The following is a 15771-nucleotide window of genomic DNA, read 5'->3' as shown; positions in this document are numbered from 1 at the left end:
ACACGCAAGGCCCCAAGACCCATCCCGGGAACCTCCGCCCACTCCCCCCGCACTGCTGGGGGTTCCAGAAAGACAAAGCAGGACAAGAAAGCCATCTGCCCGCGGAGGGCCCTGCCGGCCGGCGCCCCCCCAGAAACCTAGTCCAAACCCCAAAAACCACTTCCCCAAGGCCGTAGGTGAGCACGCACTCCCGCGGGGCAGCCCGGCCGGACCCCGCAAGCACAGGAAGGGGGAGGGTGGGCGAGGGGTGGCTGAGAAGGCCCAGGACGGTGTTTACCAGAAATGCTCCCCCCCCCGTGCAGACGCTCTCTGCTCCCCAGGGGAGAACTGGGGGCAGGGGGGGCACGTGGACTCAGAGGGACAATCGGAGACGTCCCCACCCAACGGCCAGCTCCCGCTCTCTCCAGCCCACTGGTCAGTTCTCTCTCTCTCTCTCTCTCTCTCTCTCTCTCTCTCTCTCCATCTCTCTCCACCCCACCAGGCAGGCCCTCGTGCCTGAAGACCCCCCTAGCACCCTCTGCCCAGTTCTGATGCAGGACCGAAATGGGCACCCAGGACCCCCAGGAAACCCCCGTGACGGGGGCGCAGGCAGGAGGAATGAGCCGAGGGCCCGGGGGAGCGTCTGGACCCCGCGGGGGTGTCGCGGCCAGACCTTCCTCAGCCACCTGCCTCCGTCACATGTGGGGCGTCAGGTGGGCCCCGCGAGAGGGAGGAGCCGTCGGCCGGGTCCAGGCCCGGGCGCAGGGGCCGGGCGGGGAGAGCAGGACGGCCAGAGGGAAGCTCCGAGCAAGCCCGACGCCGGCCTGACCCGCAGCCGAGGGCTCCGTGAGGGACCCCCGGGCAGGGCTGGGGGGAGACAGAGCCCGAGAGGAGAGGAGCTAAGGAAATGCCCGTGTGTGAGGCTGGAAAAGTCCTTCCTTCCCGCAGGACTAAGGACCGGCACCGCCTCAGCCCTGCGGGCCGCACCCCTTCTCCCTCCCGCTGTGGCCTTGGGTCACACCCGGCAGTGCCCAGGGGTCCCGGAGCTGCTCCCACCCTCCGTGCTGGCCTGGCCCTGCCCGGGGCTTCCTGAGAACAGAGCTGCCTTCCGTCTGGGGGCCCCTGGGAAGAGGGACCCGCCGCCCCCGAGACGGGCTGGGCCCTCGAGACCTGGGTCAGCGGTTCTGGGCTCTGGGGCTCTGGTTCCCTGCTCCTGGCCCGCCCACGTCTGTCCCTTTCGGTTGCTGCCCAGAGGTGGGATGCGGCCGTTGTGGGCAGTCACCCCGTGGGCAGGCGGCCCCCCCAAGCCCACCGGCCCTGCCTTCCTGGGCTCTCCGGGCAGAGGCTGGTGGCTGTGAACGTGTGTTCTACTGACTCGCCACAGCCGCGTGCAGGGCCCGAAGGAGACAGGGGACCAGCGGGGAGAGCGTTTCCCTGGAACAGGCCGGCAACGGGCCCCTCAGCTGCCCGCTCTGGCCGCCTCCGGGCTCGGGAGCAAGAAGACGCCCGAGTCAGCAGCTGACCGAGAGTCGCCCAGCGGGGGCCGGGCTGCAGAAAGCCTGGCACTCACCCCTGCACCCACGCACGGCCTGGCCCTGCCCAGACAGGGCACCACGCCCGCAGTGAGCCCCGGGCCGGGTCCGCGAGGACCCCTGGGCGGGAGGGAGGAGCAGTCGGCAGCATGAAAAACGCATCGTCCGATAATCAATGCCCCAGGCCAGCAGCCTCCAAAAAATTATTGTTTTCATCGAAACAGATTCCCGAGCACCGGAGAGAGGAAAACGCCACAGACACTCCCCGGAGGCCAGTCAGACGCAGCCCGTCCCTCACGGGGGCTTCTCTCCTCCTGCTGGGCCCGGCCCGGCACCCGCCCTCCCCGGCCCACCACACCCACCCAGCACGGCGGCCTCCACCCAGCACGGCGGCCTCCCTTTTGATGTTCTCCGCCGGGGTCTCGTCTGGCAGGGGTCGGGTGCGGGCCGGAGAGCGACATGCCGTGTCGGGAGTCGAACTCAGGGCCCCGTGCAGGTCGGCCATGCTCTACCCACCGGGCCACCGCCCCCGTCACCCCTCACTCAGCCCTCCTCACCCGCAGCGTCTAGATGCCTGGGCAGGTTCCCAGGGAGCCCTGCCGCGCCACACCTTGTACGAGATCGAACCCGGAAACGCTCGCTGCGCTGTCTAGCGTTCGCTCTGCATCCCCGAGCTCAGGAAACAACCAAGCACAACCGTCATTGACTACACCCTGCGGTGCTTCAGGCGCAAAGTCTGTGCGGGGATACCTACATCAGGGACGGCCAGCGAGGGCGGGGCACAGGCCGCCGGGGTGGGGAGGACGGCGGCCACAGTGAGGACGGCGGGGGGAGGCCGGTGCGCCAGGCGCCCACCCAGGCGGGCAGGGAGGAGCAGAATCGCACCCGAGGCCACGTCCTGGATCCAGCCTGGCCCCCACCTGCCTCTGGAAGTTTCGCTGGCACAGAGCCCACGGCTCACGGACGTGTCCTGAAGGCCGCGCAGCCGGCACATGCCTGGCACACGTCCTCTCTGCAGAAGGGCCGCGGGGGCTCGCGCAGCCGTGCTCAGTCAGTTCCCGGGCGCGCCTCGCGGCAGGGCGGTGCAGACACGCCCTCCCCAGAGCAGCCCCCGGCACCGGGCGGCAGGAGCCGCCTGGCACGAGAAACTCAGCCCAAGGCTCGGCCCCTGGCAGGGAGCCCGGCGCGGACCAGGTGGGCAGCTGCCTCGCCCTGCCCTCCGCGGCCGGCGCACAGGGCTGCTCTCTCCCGCCAGGCCCCCAGACCCAGGGATCCTCAGAGGCTCGGGCAGCCCCTGGCCACCACAGGCACCTGGCCGGCAAGACCGACCGCGACCTTTGGGCCGAGGCCACTTTCCGTGGCACTGTGGCCGCTGACCCGGCGCACGGGCTGGGGAGGGGCTTCTAACTGCCCGCTGAGCTCCGAAGCCCCAAACGGCCGCTGACGACCCCTCGCTGGCCACCCCCGAGGCCTGGGGCCACACGGGACACCTGCCCGCAGGGAAGCCCACAGGCGCCGCGTGACCGCCAGCCAGCCCGACATGCAGCTCAGGACTAAGCCCCGTCGGCCGTGGCCCGTGCTCGGTGACCCCAGGGCACCCAGAGACCCGCAGACAGGGGCCGGAGGACGCGGGAACAAGGTCTCTGCGCCCCCCTCACACCCACGTGGTCTGAGACCCCCAGGCCAGGACAGCGCGGCCGCGCGCCCGTCGCAGAGCCCCCATGGCGTCCCCGTGGCGTCCCTGTGGCGTCCCCGTGGCGTCCCCGGGGCGTCGGCGTACTTACGCAGCGCGTACAGCGTGAGGATGATGCCGGCCAGGCAGAAGCCCTCGAAGAACCGCAGGGTGCTGAACATGGTCACGTTCACGGACAGCGCCACCGTCAGGCCGAACAGCAGGATGCAGATGACGGAGCCCAGCAGCACGGGCCGCCGGCCCACCCTGCGCAGAGACACGCGTGAGCACACGCAGCCCCGCCCAGCCGCGCAGAGACACGCGTGAGCACACACATTCCTGCCCAACCACGCAGAGACACGCGTGAGCACACGCAGTCCCGCCCTGCCACGCAGAGACACGCGTGAGCACACGCAGCCCCGCCCAGCCGCGCAGAGAGCGGGACGGGGTCCAGGTCTGGGGATTCGAGGCGAGTCGGCCTCCCCGAGCCCACACACAGCCCTCGGCTCCTGGGCTGCCACCCTCGGGCCAGGCCTGCGGGGAGGGTGGGCGCAGGGGTGCGGCCCAGCAGGGAAGCCTGTGGGGAGGGGGGTGTGGGGAGGGGGCGGGAGGCGCTGGCCTGCAGGGGGCGCCGTGCTGCCGGGTGTGGCCGGGAGGGAGCACCTGGGCCCGTCCCACCCGCACGCTCCCTGAGAGGGACTTGTCCGAACCCAGGCCAGTCACCGCAAGGGCCCAGAAGGCCGTCGGCACCCTCGGGCCAAGCACTCGCGGGAGATGCTTGGGACACGCCCACGGACAGGGGCAGTGACCGCTGCCAGGGAGAGCCTGAGGCGGGCCTGGCCCACGACTGGGCGAGGCTGAGGACAGGCCAGGGCCTGCCCACAAAGCTGTTCAGGGAGCAGGCCTGGCTTCCTGGAGGAGGAGCAGGGGTGGCTTCCTGGAGGAGGAGGAGCAGGGGTGGCTTCCTGGAGGAGGAGGCGCAGGCCTGGTTCCAGAGCCCCTGGGGGCTGGGGGCAGGCTCGGCATTCCGCCCACCATCCCCAGGAGGTCACAGCACCGAGGGCCAGGCCTGGCTCCGAGCCAACAGCCCCCACTCTGGGCAAGGCCCCCGCCCTCAGGCCCCGCCCCACTCGGAGGCCTCAGGAAGCCCCGTGTTGGGTCGGGTTTGACTTGCGGAAATGGTCCCCCATTTCCTGCGCCAGCCAGCGTGGTCACCCAGGGCCCCTGGGGGACACGCGGGGCTCCCCCCGTGACAGACACGCACCCACGACACGGGTGCGGGCTGAGCCCCAAACTAACATGGGACGATGTGGACAGGATGGGCGGGGACCAGAGGCCTGTGTCCCCGGGTGCCCTGACTGAGGCTCGAGCCTGTACCGGGCCCAGCGTGGCACCGGGTCCCGGCAGCGCGGGCGGACGGGAAGCGGCCCCAGCCCCTCTGAGCGGCCGCTGCTCCCCCACGCAGCAGACGCGAGTGGCCTGCGGCTGTTTCCCCGGAAGGGGCGGCTTGGAGCAGAGGCTATTCGGGGCCGCCCCAGCATCTGTGGACAGACTCGGTCCCAGGCCCTGGGCTGGACCCTCTTGCCGGCCAGGGCAGCCCCCGGGGGCTTCTCAAAGGCGACCCTTCGGGCCGGAGCGAGAGTCGGAGGGAAGGCACCTGGCCCTGCATGGGGTCCCCTGAGACCCCGAGGGCCCGCTAAGCACTGAGCCAGGAGTAAGCCCTGGGGGCTGCTGGGTGTGGCCCCCCTCTCGGCCTGCACAGACCCCCCTCACCCGGGGGTGGGGGTGCCCAGCGCTGACCGCAGGACCGAGCCCCAATCCCCCCGCCCATGCGACGTCTCGCCCGGACGTCCCACCCACCCCCGGGGAGCACTTCTCTGCGCCCCCTTTCTGGGAGCATTTAGTCCAGCACCCCCATCCCCACCCGCCCGGACCCCACCCCACCCCCCCTCACCCAGCAGACGCCCTGTTGGTGGGGGAGGGGAAGGGGCCGAGTGGCTAGACCACTGCGGCGGGTTCGAGTTCTCTGGTGTGTGGGGGGGTGCTGGGTGTCTCGGGGAGGGCAGGGCGAGGGCGGGGCAGGGGCACTCACCAGTCGGCGATGCAGCCGGTGACCAGGTAGCCGAAGATGAGGCCCACCAGGAGAGAGAACTTGGCGATGTGGACCTTCCAGGCATTGTCACACACCAGGTCCCACTGCGGGGGCAAGCGGGGACAGGTCAGACACGGGACGGACGGGCTCGGCGCAGGGGGACGGCCGCGGGCCGGGGGCGCGGTGGGGGGGCACGTGCCCAGGGGACCGCCCAGGACCTGGGCACAGAGTGGGTGCTACGTTCCTGTGCAGGGGCGACGGGTGTCGGGGGGACGGCCGCGGGCCGGGACTGTCCTGCTGCTCCCGTGGCCACACGCCGGGGCCCCCACGCCAGGCGGGAGGAGGTGCCTCTGAGTCTCCACCCGGCAACCAAGTGCCCACCCGCCGGGCCCAGGGCTCGAGCGAGACGAGGGGGTCTCCGGGACCCCCGCCCCACCAGTCCCAGCCCGGGGCCTGCTGACGGGGGTCCCCTCCCCCACCGGCAGCACGAGCCGCACCCGGGCGGGTCCTCGCTGCCCCCCAGTGAGGACAGTCTCGGGCGTCCCAGCTGCTGAGTCAGGACCACTGGCCGCCCCGCCCGCCCCTGGAAGCCCCAGGCTTCTTTCTCAATTTTTTTTGGGGGGGTCACACCCAGCGATGCACAGGGGTCACTCCTGGCTCTGTACTCAGGAACTACTCCTGGTGCTTCTCAGGGCACCCTATGGGATGCTGGGAATCGAACCCGGGTTGGCTGCGTGCAAGGCAAATGCCCTCCCCGCTGTGCTGTCGCTCCGGCCCCCGGCTTCCTCCTTCTTATCTTTTTCCAGCTGAGGCCAGGCCGGTGTATCGGAGTGTAAACACCTCTAGTTTCAGGGGTGCGGTGTCCCCACGACACACTCCCGCCCGGAGTGCCGGGGTCCCTCTGCCGCTCACAGGGCCCCCGCCCCGCCCCCACCCACCACCGTCGCAGGAGCTGAGCGGGGGCTGGGGCGGGCCAGGACCCCTCTCTGCTGCCCTCAGGCCTTCGAGAAGAGCAGGCACGGAGCGGACCACCTCCGGCCAGACCCCACACTGCGCAGCCCACCCACGGCGAGCCCCCGGGGTCCACCCCGGCGGCGCCGTGTTGCGCCAACAGGGAGGGAATGGAAACACGCCCGAGCCCGTGCCGGGGAGAGGACGGCAGGAGCCGCGGCCGGGTGTGTGGGCCGCTCTCGGGCCCGGGGGACGCGCCACCCGGCGTGGCTGGGCCACGGGCGCGGCACGCGAGAGTGAAAGGGGAGGAGGTGGCCGGGCTCCTGGAGCCGAGCCTGGAAACCGCGCGGCGGGCGGATCGCTTCCAGGACAGGACGCCGGCCAGCCCCGCCTTTCCAGGTACCCGGCCCGGCTCTGCGCGCGGGCGGCCCCTCCCCCGCCCCGCAGAGTCACGGCCCGGCGAGACCCTGCAGCACCTGTGCAGCCTGGGGCCAGCGAGGCGTCCCGGAAGGCGTGTTTACGGGGAGAAGCCCTGCCAGGGACACGGCGTGCTGCACGGGGGGCAGAGACAGCGGGTCTGAGCCAGGCCCGGCACTGGCCGCCGGCAGCCCAGCGCCGGGCCCCCTGCATGGCCACCAGCCTTCCGGGCTGCGTCCCTGCCCCCGGCGCTGAGGGGAAGCAGGCGGACAGACCCCAGGGCAGGCAGAGGAGGAGGGTCTGGACCACCTGCCCACTCCCCCTGCCGAGGTCACACAGCGGCCGAGTCGAACTGACGGGGCCAGCAGGAGCCCTGAGATAAGGCCCCTAGGACACACAGCCAGGACACACGCCCCTCCCTGCTGGCGCATTCCTCAGCACGGGGGCAGGGCCGTGTCCACGGGGCTGGGGCCTCTTGTTTGACTGCCGCTCTCTCTCTCTGTCACACACACACATACACGCATACGCACATGCACACACATAAACACACATATGTGCACACACACGCACATAAGCACACACATGTACACACGTGCACGCAGACATGCACATATATGCATGCATACACATGCACATACGTGCACACACAGATACATGTGTACATGCAGATGCACACACTTGCACACACATGTACACACAGTCACACACACAGTCACACACGCACACACACACGCACACATGCCTGGGGAAACATGGTCAGTCTCGACATGGAATTATCTGCACAGGAACCTGAGACTCGGGAGGCGGCTGTGAGCCACCAGGGAGGGGGGAGGGGATTAGGACGAATCCCCCATGGCCCACCCGGCCTCCCGAGGTGGGCACCCCTCCCTCCTCCCCCCCGTCACAGCCTCCCCTCTGAAACGCAGTTCTAGAATGTCCAACGTGCAAACGGCCACGCCCGCCCTCCCGAGCCCCACCCTCCCTCGGGACCACCTGTCTCGGGGTCCACGGAACAGCCCTGAGACAAGGCTTTGCACACGGCCCCTCGCTGTGGGAGGCGCAGTGCGGGTGAGGTCGGGCCGACCCACCCACGGGTGTTCCCCGGAGGCCAGCGTGGAGCAAGCGTGAGTCCCGTGCTCGGGACGGCCAGAGCGAGGCTCGGGCCACACACACCGGGCAGGATGGCCGCGTGCTGACCCGGGCGCTGACCTCGGGACTGCCCAGCCCCGCTGCCCCCCGCCATCCAAGCCTCCCCACACCCCCACATCCCCCGGCAAACCGAAGGGCCCCGGCCCGGCCCTGGGAGCCTGCCCGGAGCAGCCTCCCGCGCCCACCCACACCCCGAGGCACGGCCTCCCCTGGGGGCGCAGACTCAGGTGGCAGGTTCAGCGAGATCCTGGAAGCGTCACCGTCTGCGGCCCTGTGTCCCGGCCCGCGCAGGGGGACGAGGGACCTCGGGAAGGGGGCCGGGTCCTGGACGCGTGTGGTCTGTTAAGGAACAGGGAGGCCGGGGAGACGGGACGGGCCGAGGAGCCACGTAGGTCCCGGAGCACTGCCGGGAGCGACCACTGAGCACTGAGCTCAGAGCACGGCCCGGCGTGGCTCACTTTGCCCTTGGCACCCCCTCCCCCACGGCCCCCGGGAGGCAGAGGGTCTAGCAGATCTCACGAACCGTTTTCCTGTCTAGTTTAAGAATCTGTTAAAAGACAAGGAATGAGACACAGTATCTCCGAAGCGAGAAACAGTCACTCAGGAAACCCATAAAAGTTCCAGAGGAGACGGAGAACCAACGGGAGGGAAGAGAAACCCACCCAGAGACCGGGGCAGGAGAAACGGGAAGGAAACCGAGGCTGCGTGAGAGGGGAAGGAAGCCCCGCGGTGGGAATCGGGAGAGAAACCCGCCGAGGGAAAACACGGCCGGGCCCCCGGCACACCACGCCCGCGCCGCCTGTTACTCACGCGGACTCTCGCTGAAAGCTCCCTCGGCACCAGCAGTGCCGCGGACACAAATGACAGAGACGGACATTTGTCAGCCACAGCGTAGGGGACCCCACCCCCCAATACCGCGGTCTGGCATAAAAATGAGGTCTACACTGCAGGCAAGCCAGAGCCACCGGCGCAGAAACAAGGCTTGGCAAGGTTCCCGCCTCTGCACATCCGAGAGACGCCAAAGTGCCCAAAACCCACCTCAGGGAAACCCACCTCGGGAAGTTTCCTGGCCTGGAAGAGGAGGAAGGGGCCGGGGAGGGGCACCCGGGCTGCTCTGCCTGTGGGGTTGGGACTTGGCCCTGGGCACTGCACCAGCAGGAGCAGAGCAACCCCCTGAGCACTGCCCGGGCGACCCCAGAACAACAACAAAAAGTGAAAGTCAGCAGCAGGAAGGCGGAGCAAGGGAGGGACCCCCTTCCACTCATGCCCCGAGGAAGCCCCGCCCTGCCCCGCCAGCCCCGACCCAGCGTCCTCTGCCGGCCAATCTGCCCACCCTCGTGAAGGTGGCACGTCCGTCCCAACTCTACCCGGACTCCCTCCGCCCGCTGTCCCTGCATGCACAGGCCCTCGAGCTCTGCCTTCCTGCCCGGGCCCAGGCCCCGGCCCCAGGACCCGGCGGGGACGAGAGGTAACGGCCCACCTGCCGACACCTCGCCCACTCTCGGCCTCCCCTCGGTGGCACGGGGGCGGGGGCCCTGGCAGAGACCCTCAGACACGGATGCAGTTTGGGAGCGATTTCTGGTCACTGAGGTTTTAAGTCTTTCATCGTCGCCTAATTCCCACGCCCCCGCCCCCCGCGGGTGTGAGTGTCGGGTGGGAAGGTCAGACCGCAGTGCCGGGTCAGCGTCCACACAGCCGCACGGGTCACGCTCCAGGCGACAGAGGCCTGAAGGGAACGGCCAGAGCAGAAGCCAGGCGACGTTCAGCCCCTGTGACCGCCAGGCCCGGGTCTTGCTCTCCAAAGCGACTTTTTTCTGTTAGTGTGTGAGACTCTCCAAGGAGTCGAGGGAAGTAAGAGGTGAGGCCGGGGCCCAGTGCATGAAGCAGACTCCGCGTTTCCGGAAGGATCCGGGGGTCCACGTCACAACTCTGAATGGTGTGTGCCTCCTTCCCTCCTTCCTCCCCCCTTCCTCCCTCCTTCTTCCCCTCCTTTCCTCCCTCCTTCCTCCCTCCTTCTTCCCTCCTTCTTCCCCTCTTCCTTCCCTCCTTCCCTCCCTTTTCCCTTCCTTCCTTCCTTCCTTCCTTCCTTCCTCCCTTCCCTCGTTTCCTCCCTCCTTCCCTCCCTTTTCCCCTCCTTCCTTCCCTCCTTTTCTTCCTTCCCTTCATCTCCCTCCCTCTCTCCCTTCCTCCCTCCCTTCCCTCCTCCCTCTCTTCTTCTCTCCCTCCCTCCCTTCATCTCTCCTTCCTTTCTTCCTTTTTTCTTTCTTCTTGCCACACTGAGAGATGCTCAGGGCTCACTCCCAGCTCTGTGCTCAGGGTTCACCCCTGGCTCTGTGCTCAGGGCTCACCCCTGGCTCTGTGCTCAGGGCTCACCCCTGGCTCTGTGCTCAGGGCTCACCCCTGGCTCTGTGCTCAGGGTTCACCCCTGGCTCTGTGCTCAGGGCTCACTCCTGGCGGCCTTGGGGGGCTGTGAGGGGCTCCAGGGACTAAACTTGGGTCGGCAGCACGCAAGGCGAGTGCCCTCCCGCTGCACCATCCCTCGGGCGGCCGGGGCCTTTCAGTGCCAGAGATTCACTTCTCATCGCCGTCTCCTCGAGCACGCCCACGGCTGCCTCGGTGGCCCAGGGCAGAGAGGGTTCTGGAACGCGGAGAATGTGTGACAGGGCTGTCCGCTGAGTCACAGGTTGGACAACCACCAGGGGAGACAAGTGGAGAGGGCCTGGGAGGGAACTGGGGTCAGTGAGCGTGTGCCTGGCATGCCTCAGGCCCGGTCCAGGCCTGGCCCCTCACCCCCGCCCCCCGCGCCTCTGGCTGACCGTCCACGGAGCACTGACTTCAACTTGAGCCTCTTTATTCTCATTTCACACTTCCCCCCTCTCCCAACCATCTGCCGTTTACTGTGAACCTTAGAGGGAGATGAAACGACAAGAACAGAGAGCTAGAGAGAGCCGCGGCGGGAGGTGGGTGAGGTGATGGTGCCTGTGAGCCTGGAGCCGCGAGGGGCTGGAGAGGGGGTGCTTGGGGCTCACGGCCCCTCAGCCCTGCCCGGAGAGCCAGCTCTGAGCACAGAGCCAGGAGCGAGTCCTGAGCACCACACAGGGGGACCCCCGAAACAAAACTCACCGGAAGGGGCTGGGATGTGGTTTGGATCCTGCATGGGGGGCTGGTCCCCAGTACCGCACGGACCCCGCCCCCACCCCTGCACCACGGGGTGAGGCCTTAAAAACCCTCCCTCTGGCCTTTTCCAGTGTGTGTGGGCAGGGGACACCCAGCCAATTCTCAACCCCAAAGCCAGGGCCAGCCCCACCCAGGGCCACGGGTCATTTTGCCACGAGTCTAGACTCTCAGGCCCCAAGGGAGCTGGTTTGGGAAGTGGCTCGGAGCAAAGCGAGTCTTTAGAAGCTGCAGTGCACTGAAGTTTAGTGCTCATTAAAAAGGCACAATGGAAGCCTTTCTTTTTGTTTTTGGGGGAATAACTGAAAACTTCCCCAGTCTTCGTGGCAGTGGAGATCCCCGCGAGGGCCTACGGAAAGCGCCCAGGTCTTCCCGATCGCGTCGGCCCCGGGGCAGGGCACCGGCCGACGTGCAGCTGACGTCCCTGCCCTCCGCGCTCCCACGGCTCCAGACGCTGACACACACACACCGGGGCGGGGGCGAGCGTGTCCCTGCCTTGCCCTCTCCTCCCAGGCGCTTCTGCAGCCCTCGGGAGTCAAGGTCACGGGTCAGGTCACCGCCAGCACCTCGGGTCTTAGCGGTCACGGAAACAGCAGGACACACAGAGAGGCACCGGCGTAGCCGCACACTCGCGCACACACGCACTCGGGCACGCACACACGCACGCACGCGTGCACAGACGAGGGAAGCGCCCCTGAAGCCAGCGGCCGCCCTGCCCGGGCCCTGGCAGCCCCGCGCTGCCCTGCGCTCCGCGGAGCAGACGGAGCCTTTCACGCCGGCCGCTCTCCCTTTCCTGAAAGACGCCATTGAAATTCAGGATACGCTGCGCGTTTTGAAAACCCCGAATTACTCTTGGGTTTTTTTTTTTTTTTCCTGCTCAGCTCAGCCTCTGATTTTAGGAGCCGCCACTGGCCACAGCAGCCAGCGCCAACTGGGGTTGGCACCTCGCGGGCAGCCTGAGACGGCACAGGCCCGCCGTGCCGGGACGCGCGGAGACCTCTCAAAGTGCTGCATTTTTCATGAACTGATCCTCAGAAGGCCCCTTGGCAGCCCTCCTCCAGCGAGGAGGAGACCCACCCCCACCCCGCGCCGGGGGCCGTTCCCACTGGACGCGGCCTGAGGAAGGAACAGCCCCGTCCCCTGGCCGAGCCCTGAGTCCCGTTTCTCACACTTCACCTTGACCCGCTTTTGAGCCGGGGCTAATCTCTCAGCCACCCAGCCTTCTGCACATGCACCACCCGGGCTCGTCTTTCTTCCCGCCCCGCCTGGTGAGGGGGGCTAGGACTCGGGTGCTTTGCTCACCGACGGGGGGACTTTCCCGCACCCACGGAATTGGACCATTTTTAAAGGTTTGAGAGATCTGAACACGCGCACACATGTGCATGCACACACGTGCACACACAGGCATGTGCACACAGATATGCACACACGTGCACTCCTCTTCCTCGGGGAGTTAAGGTGGCAGGGGTGGGCGGGGGTTTCTGGGGGTCTTCCCTGGAAGGGCCTGAGGCAGCCGGGCTCTGCCGCCTGGCTCGGGCCCTTTGGGGAAGTGGCACCGAGCTCCGTGGCGGCTGAGATTCCAACTTCCTACCAACCCTGTCCTCGCAGGTCCTCCCCCCATTCTGCAACCCAGGCTGTCCTCAGGGGACCTTGCCCCCCCACCCCGGGAAGGGAACTGAGGCGCAGAGCCGCGGGGACCAAGCGGCGGCCGGCCAGCGCGTGCAGGAGGGACCCCACCCGGGTGCCCAGGCCCGCCGCTGGCTCGGAAGCGGGCTCAGGGGTCGCTCTCGGCCAGCTGTGGATGGCCCGGGCCGGGCCGCACAGCACATCTCCGGGGCTCTGCCCGAGGCTTGGCGGCCGGGCGCTGGGCAGTGGCCAGTCACGGGGATTTCTGCTGGAAGGCTCGAGGCCTCGGGAACAGATGACCGCAGGACGGGGGCGGGAGGAAAAGCACCTTTCGCTGGCCGGGAACAGCCTCCCTGCTCTCCCGGGCAGCCTGACGCAGCCTTTCCAGAGCTGCGAGGCGCCCGCCCGCCTGGCGCCCTGAGTCACCTCCCGCCCCCCCCCCGCGCCCCCCCACGGCCGCGTGCTCCCGGCTGACCCAGCCACGCCAGGGCGCCCCGGGCTTGGCCGCCGGCTCCTTCCCCGACTGCCCAGCGCTGGCGCCCACCCCATTCTCCCACACGGTGGCCCACTTAGAGACCAGCCTTTCTCCACCACTGGCTACTTTGTTTCTTAGTCTGTTTCTGTAAACCACCGTTGGTAAGCGAAGGCGGGAGTGATACAAAGCATCCAGTGCCTTGGGGGGAGGGGCTTTCTCCTTCCCACTCTCCGCGCCCCTGAGGTCATCCTGCGTCCAGATAAACCCCGGCTGCCCTGCCGCTCACCAGCCCAGGGGGTGCCAACTCGCCTGTTTTGTCAATAAAGTTTTATCGGCACGCGGCCCCTGACGCTCACCGAGATGCTGTCTCTCCCTGCCGAGGCACCAACCCGCCTACAGACTCTGGGAGGGGCCGCAGGCCATACGCCAAAGTGGGACATACTCTGCCTCTCACGGTCACCCAGCCGGGCGAGACCACGGTGGGCCCTAGGAAAGGGGGCGGGGCGGTAGGGGGGGCCTTCCGTTCCTTGCAGATCCCTGGTCCCCGAGAACACGTGGGCAAGGGGGCACACAAGCACCGCCAGAGCTCCTGGGCCTGCTGTCACCTCTCCCCCCACCCCACGAGGTCCTCAAACACGACCTGAATGACCCAGACACGATGACGCCTGGATCTTACCAGGTGCTGCAGTTTCTAAACGGCTGCCAACGCCCCTCGGCTCGTCTCCGCCCCCCGGGGAAAGACGGGACCACGGGCACGAGGAGATTCTCAGAAACGGTGAATGAGTCTCTCTCGCACCGGAACAAATCAGTTCCACCGAGGCAGGGGCATCCGAGGAGGCGGTGGAGGGAGGACAGTGACCTCTGTGCAGGACGGGCCCCGGCTGCCTGGACACCACGGGGGCACGGGATGGTCAGCCAAGGCCGAGAGAGATGGGGAAACCCGGGCCGAGAGGGCAGCAGTGGGTCCAGACTCAGCCTGTGGAGAAGCCCCGAGGCCCCGTGGAGATGCTCGTAGCCAGGGAGAGGCGCCCCCCCAGCACCCCCAGACCCTCGAGTGTGGGTGACTTCACGGCTGGGGAGGTATAAAGTGAGGTGCACGGTGCCGCGATGGCCCACGCCATGGACAGGGGACGGCAGGAGGGGGCCCGGGTGCAGCCCCCCGTCTGACACTGAGGCTCCGGGCGGCCCCCGGCTGCTCGGGGCAGGAAGGGCGGGCGGCTGGGCCTGGCCCTACGGCCCCCCTGCCAGGAACGCCTCATTTTCTGCTGGGACATCTGGTCAGTCCCCGCCAGGCAGGTGACCCCTGGCCTTGTGGTCCTTCTGCCTGTCAACTGCCCCCTGGTGTCCCTGACCATTGGGTACAAGGACTGGAAAAAAAACCCAACAACTCAGCATCTGTTCTGCTCTGGTGCTGTGCCCGGCAGGTCTCAGGGCCTCCCCCTGGCTCTGCGCTGGGGGGAACACGCGGGGTGCTGGGGACGGATGGGAACCCAGGCCAGTTGCCGGGCAAGCAACCTACCCACTGAACGAACCCGCCCCTCCCCCGCCCCAAGTCAACCTTTGAACTGAGCCCAACTTCTTAGCTGCCTGTCAAGACTCATCTTTCTTTTCTCTCCCCCTTCTCTTTTTATGACAGGTGAATCACCGTCGCTGAGCGGCAAAACCAGTTCTTCCTCCTGTTTCAACCCTGGCCGCAGTCCTGAGGGGACATGCATGATGTTCGGTGCAAACGGTCTCTGGAGACAGGCTGGGTTTGGCCGCGGCTTTGTTAGGGTTTTGGCCTTTGTCGGGGCCTGGTCCGACTCCCTGGAAAGCACGGCAGCCCGAGTCGCACCGGGTCGTGTTTGCGGCCGACGCAGCCAGCCCCAGGCTGCAGCCCCACAGCCACACGCGCACGGGACCTCCCCGCGCCCCTGGCTCACGGCACCCCCGGGTCCGCCACGGTGCCCCGCAGCACCTCCGGGGGCGGGGAGGGGCACGGGCTGGAGAACACTCCCTCTGCCCCCCGGGGGTGTGGGGGGCGGCCGGGCTGTGGGTCGGGCCCACGCCCCCGAGTTTCGAGTCTCCCTCTGGGCGCCGTGGGAAACTGGGTTAGTCACCTCCCCTCTCGGCTGCCGTTGCAACACTGCTGAGCGCCGAGCCCTGGACCCGTCACCAGGTGTGTTACGAGCCCAAAATAACAGCCCAGGTGTCGGGAGCAGCGGCCCGGTGAGGGCCCAGGCTCGGGAGCGCCCGGCGGGCCCGCGGGGGTCAGGAGACGGGGCCCCAGGCTGTCCCCTCCGCCCCCTGCATGGGCCGTTTCTCCAGCCCGTGCCTCCGTGGCCAGGGCCGCAGAGAAAGCGACATCAGAGGGAGAAACGCCTCCGGGGTGTCCCGTGCTGGGGACAGAGCTGCGGGCAGCCGGCCCAGCGGCTCCTTCTCTGCCCTGGCCGGGACCTCTGCGGAGCTGTGGTCTTGTTCCGTTTATTCACTCGTTCATTCATTCATGTTTTCTTTGCTCCCCAAAGGGCAGGCATGAGGGGCCCAAACGGGCTCGGCCCTTGTGGGCGCGTCCCCCCTCCCAGCCCCCGCCACCTGCTAATCTCCTGAAGCCCTCCGGAGCAGGCACGGGACAGCGGGTGTGACCGGGGGATCTGGCGGCAGCAGCGTGGCCGCGCCCGCCTGCCGGGGGCCTCCGACCTCCCGGGGAGCGGGGGGGCGGGCG

At 68.1% G+C, this 15771-nt stretch overlaps 1 protein-coding gene across 3 annotated transcripts in view; it reads right to left on the bottom strand.

Moving 5' to 3' along the window:
* SLC22A23 (solute carrier family 22 member 23) overlaps positions 1–15771 on the bottom strand; it is a 72611-nt gene that overhangs the window by 42389 nt on the left and 14451 nt on the right. For all 3 annotated transcript variants that reach the window (XM_055126769.1, XM_055126770.1, XM_055126771.1), the window contains exons 2-3: positions 5276–5379; positions 3296–3450 (exon numbers count right to left, since the gene is read on the bottom strand). In XM_055126769.1, coding sequence (XP_054982744.1) covers positions 3296–3450; positions 5276–5379 — 259 coding nt within the window. The remainder of the gene's footprint in view (positions 1–3295; positions 3451–5275; positions 5380–15771) is intronic.

Source organism: Sorex araneus, chromosome 2 (genome assembly GCF_027595985.1).
Source record: "Sorex araneus isolate mSorAra2 chromosome 2, mSorAra2.pri, whole genome shotgun sequence".
NCBI classification, from domain to species: domain Eukaryota; kingdom Metazoa; phylum Chordata; class Mammalia; order Eulipotyphla; family Soricidae; genus Sorex; species Sorex araneus.
This window is presented reverse-complemented; position numbering and strand designations above follow the sequence as displayed.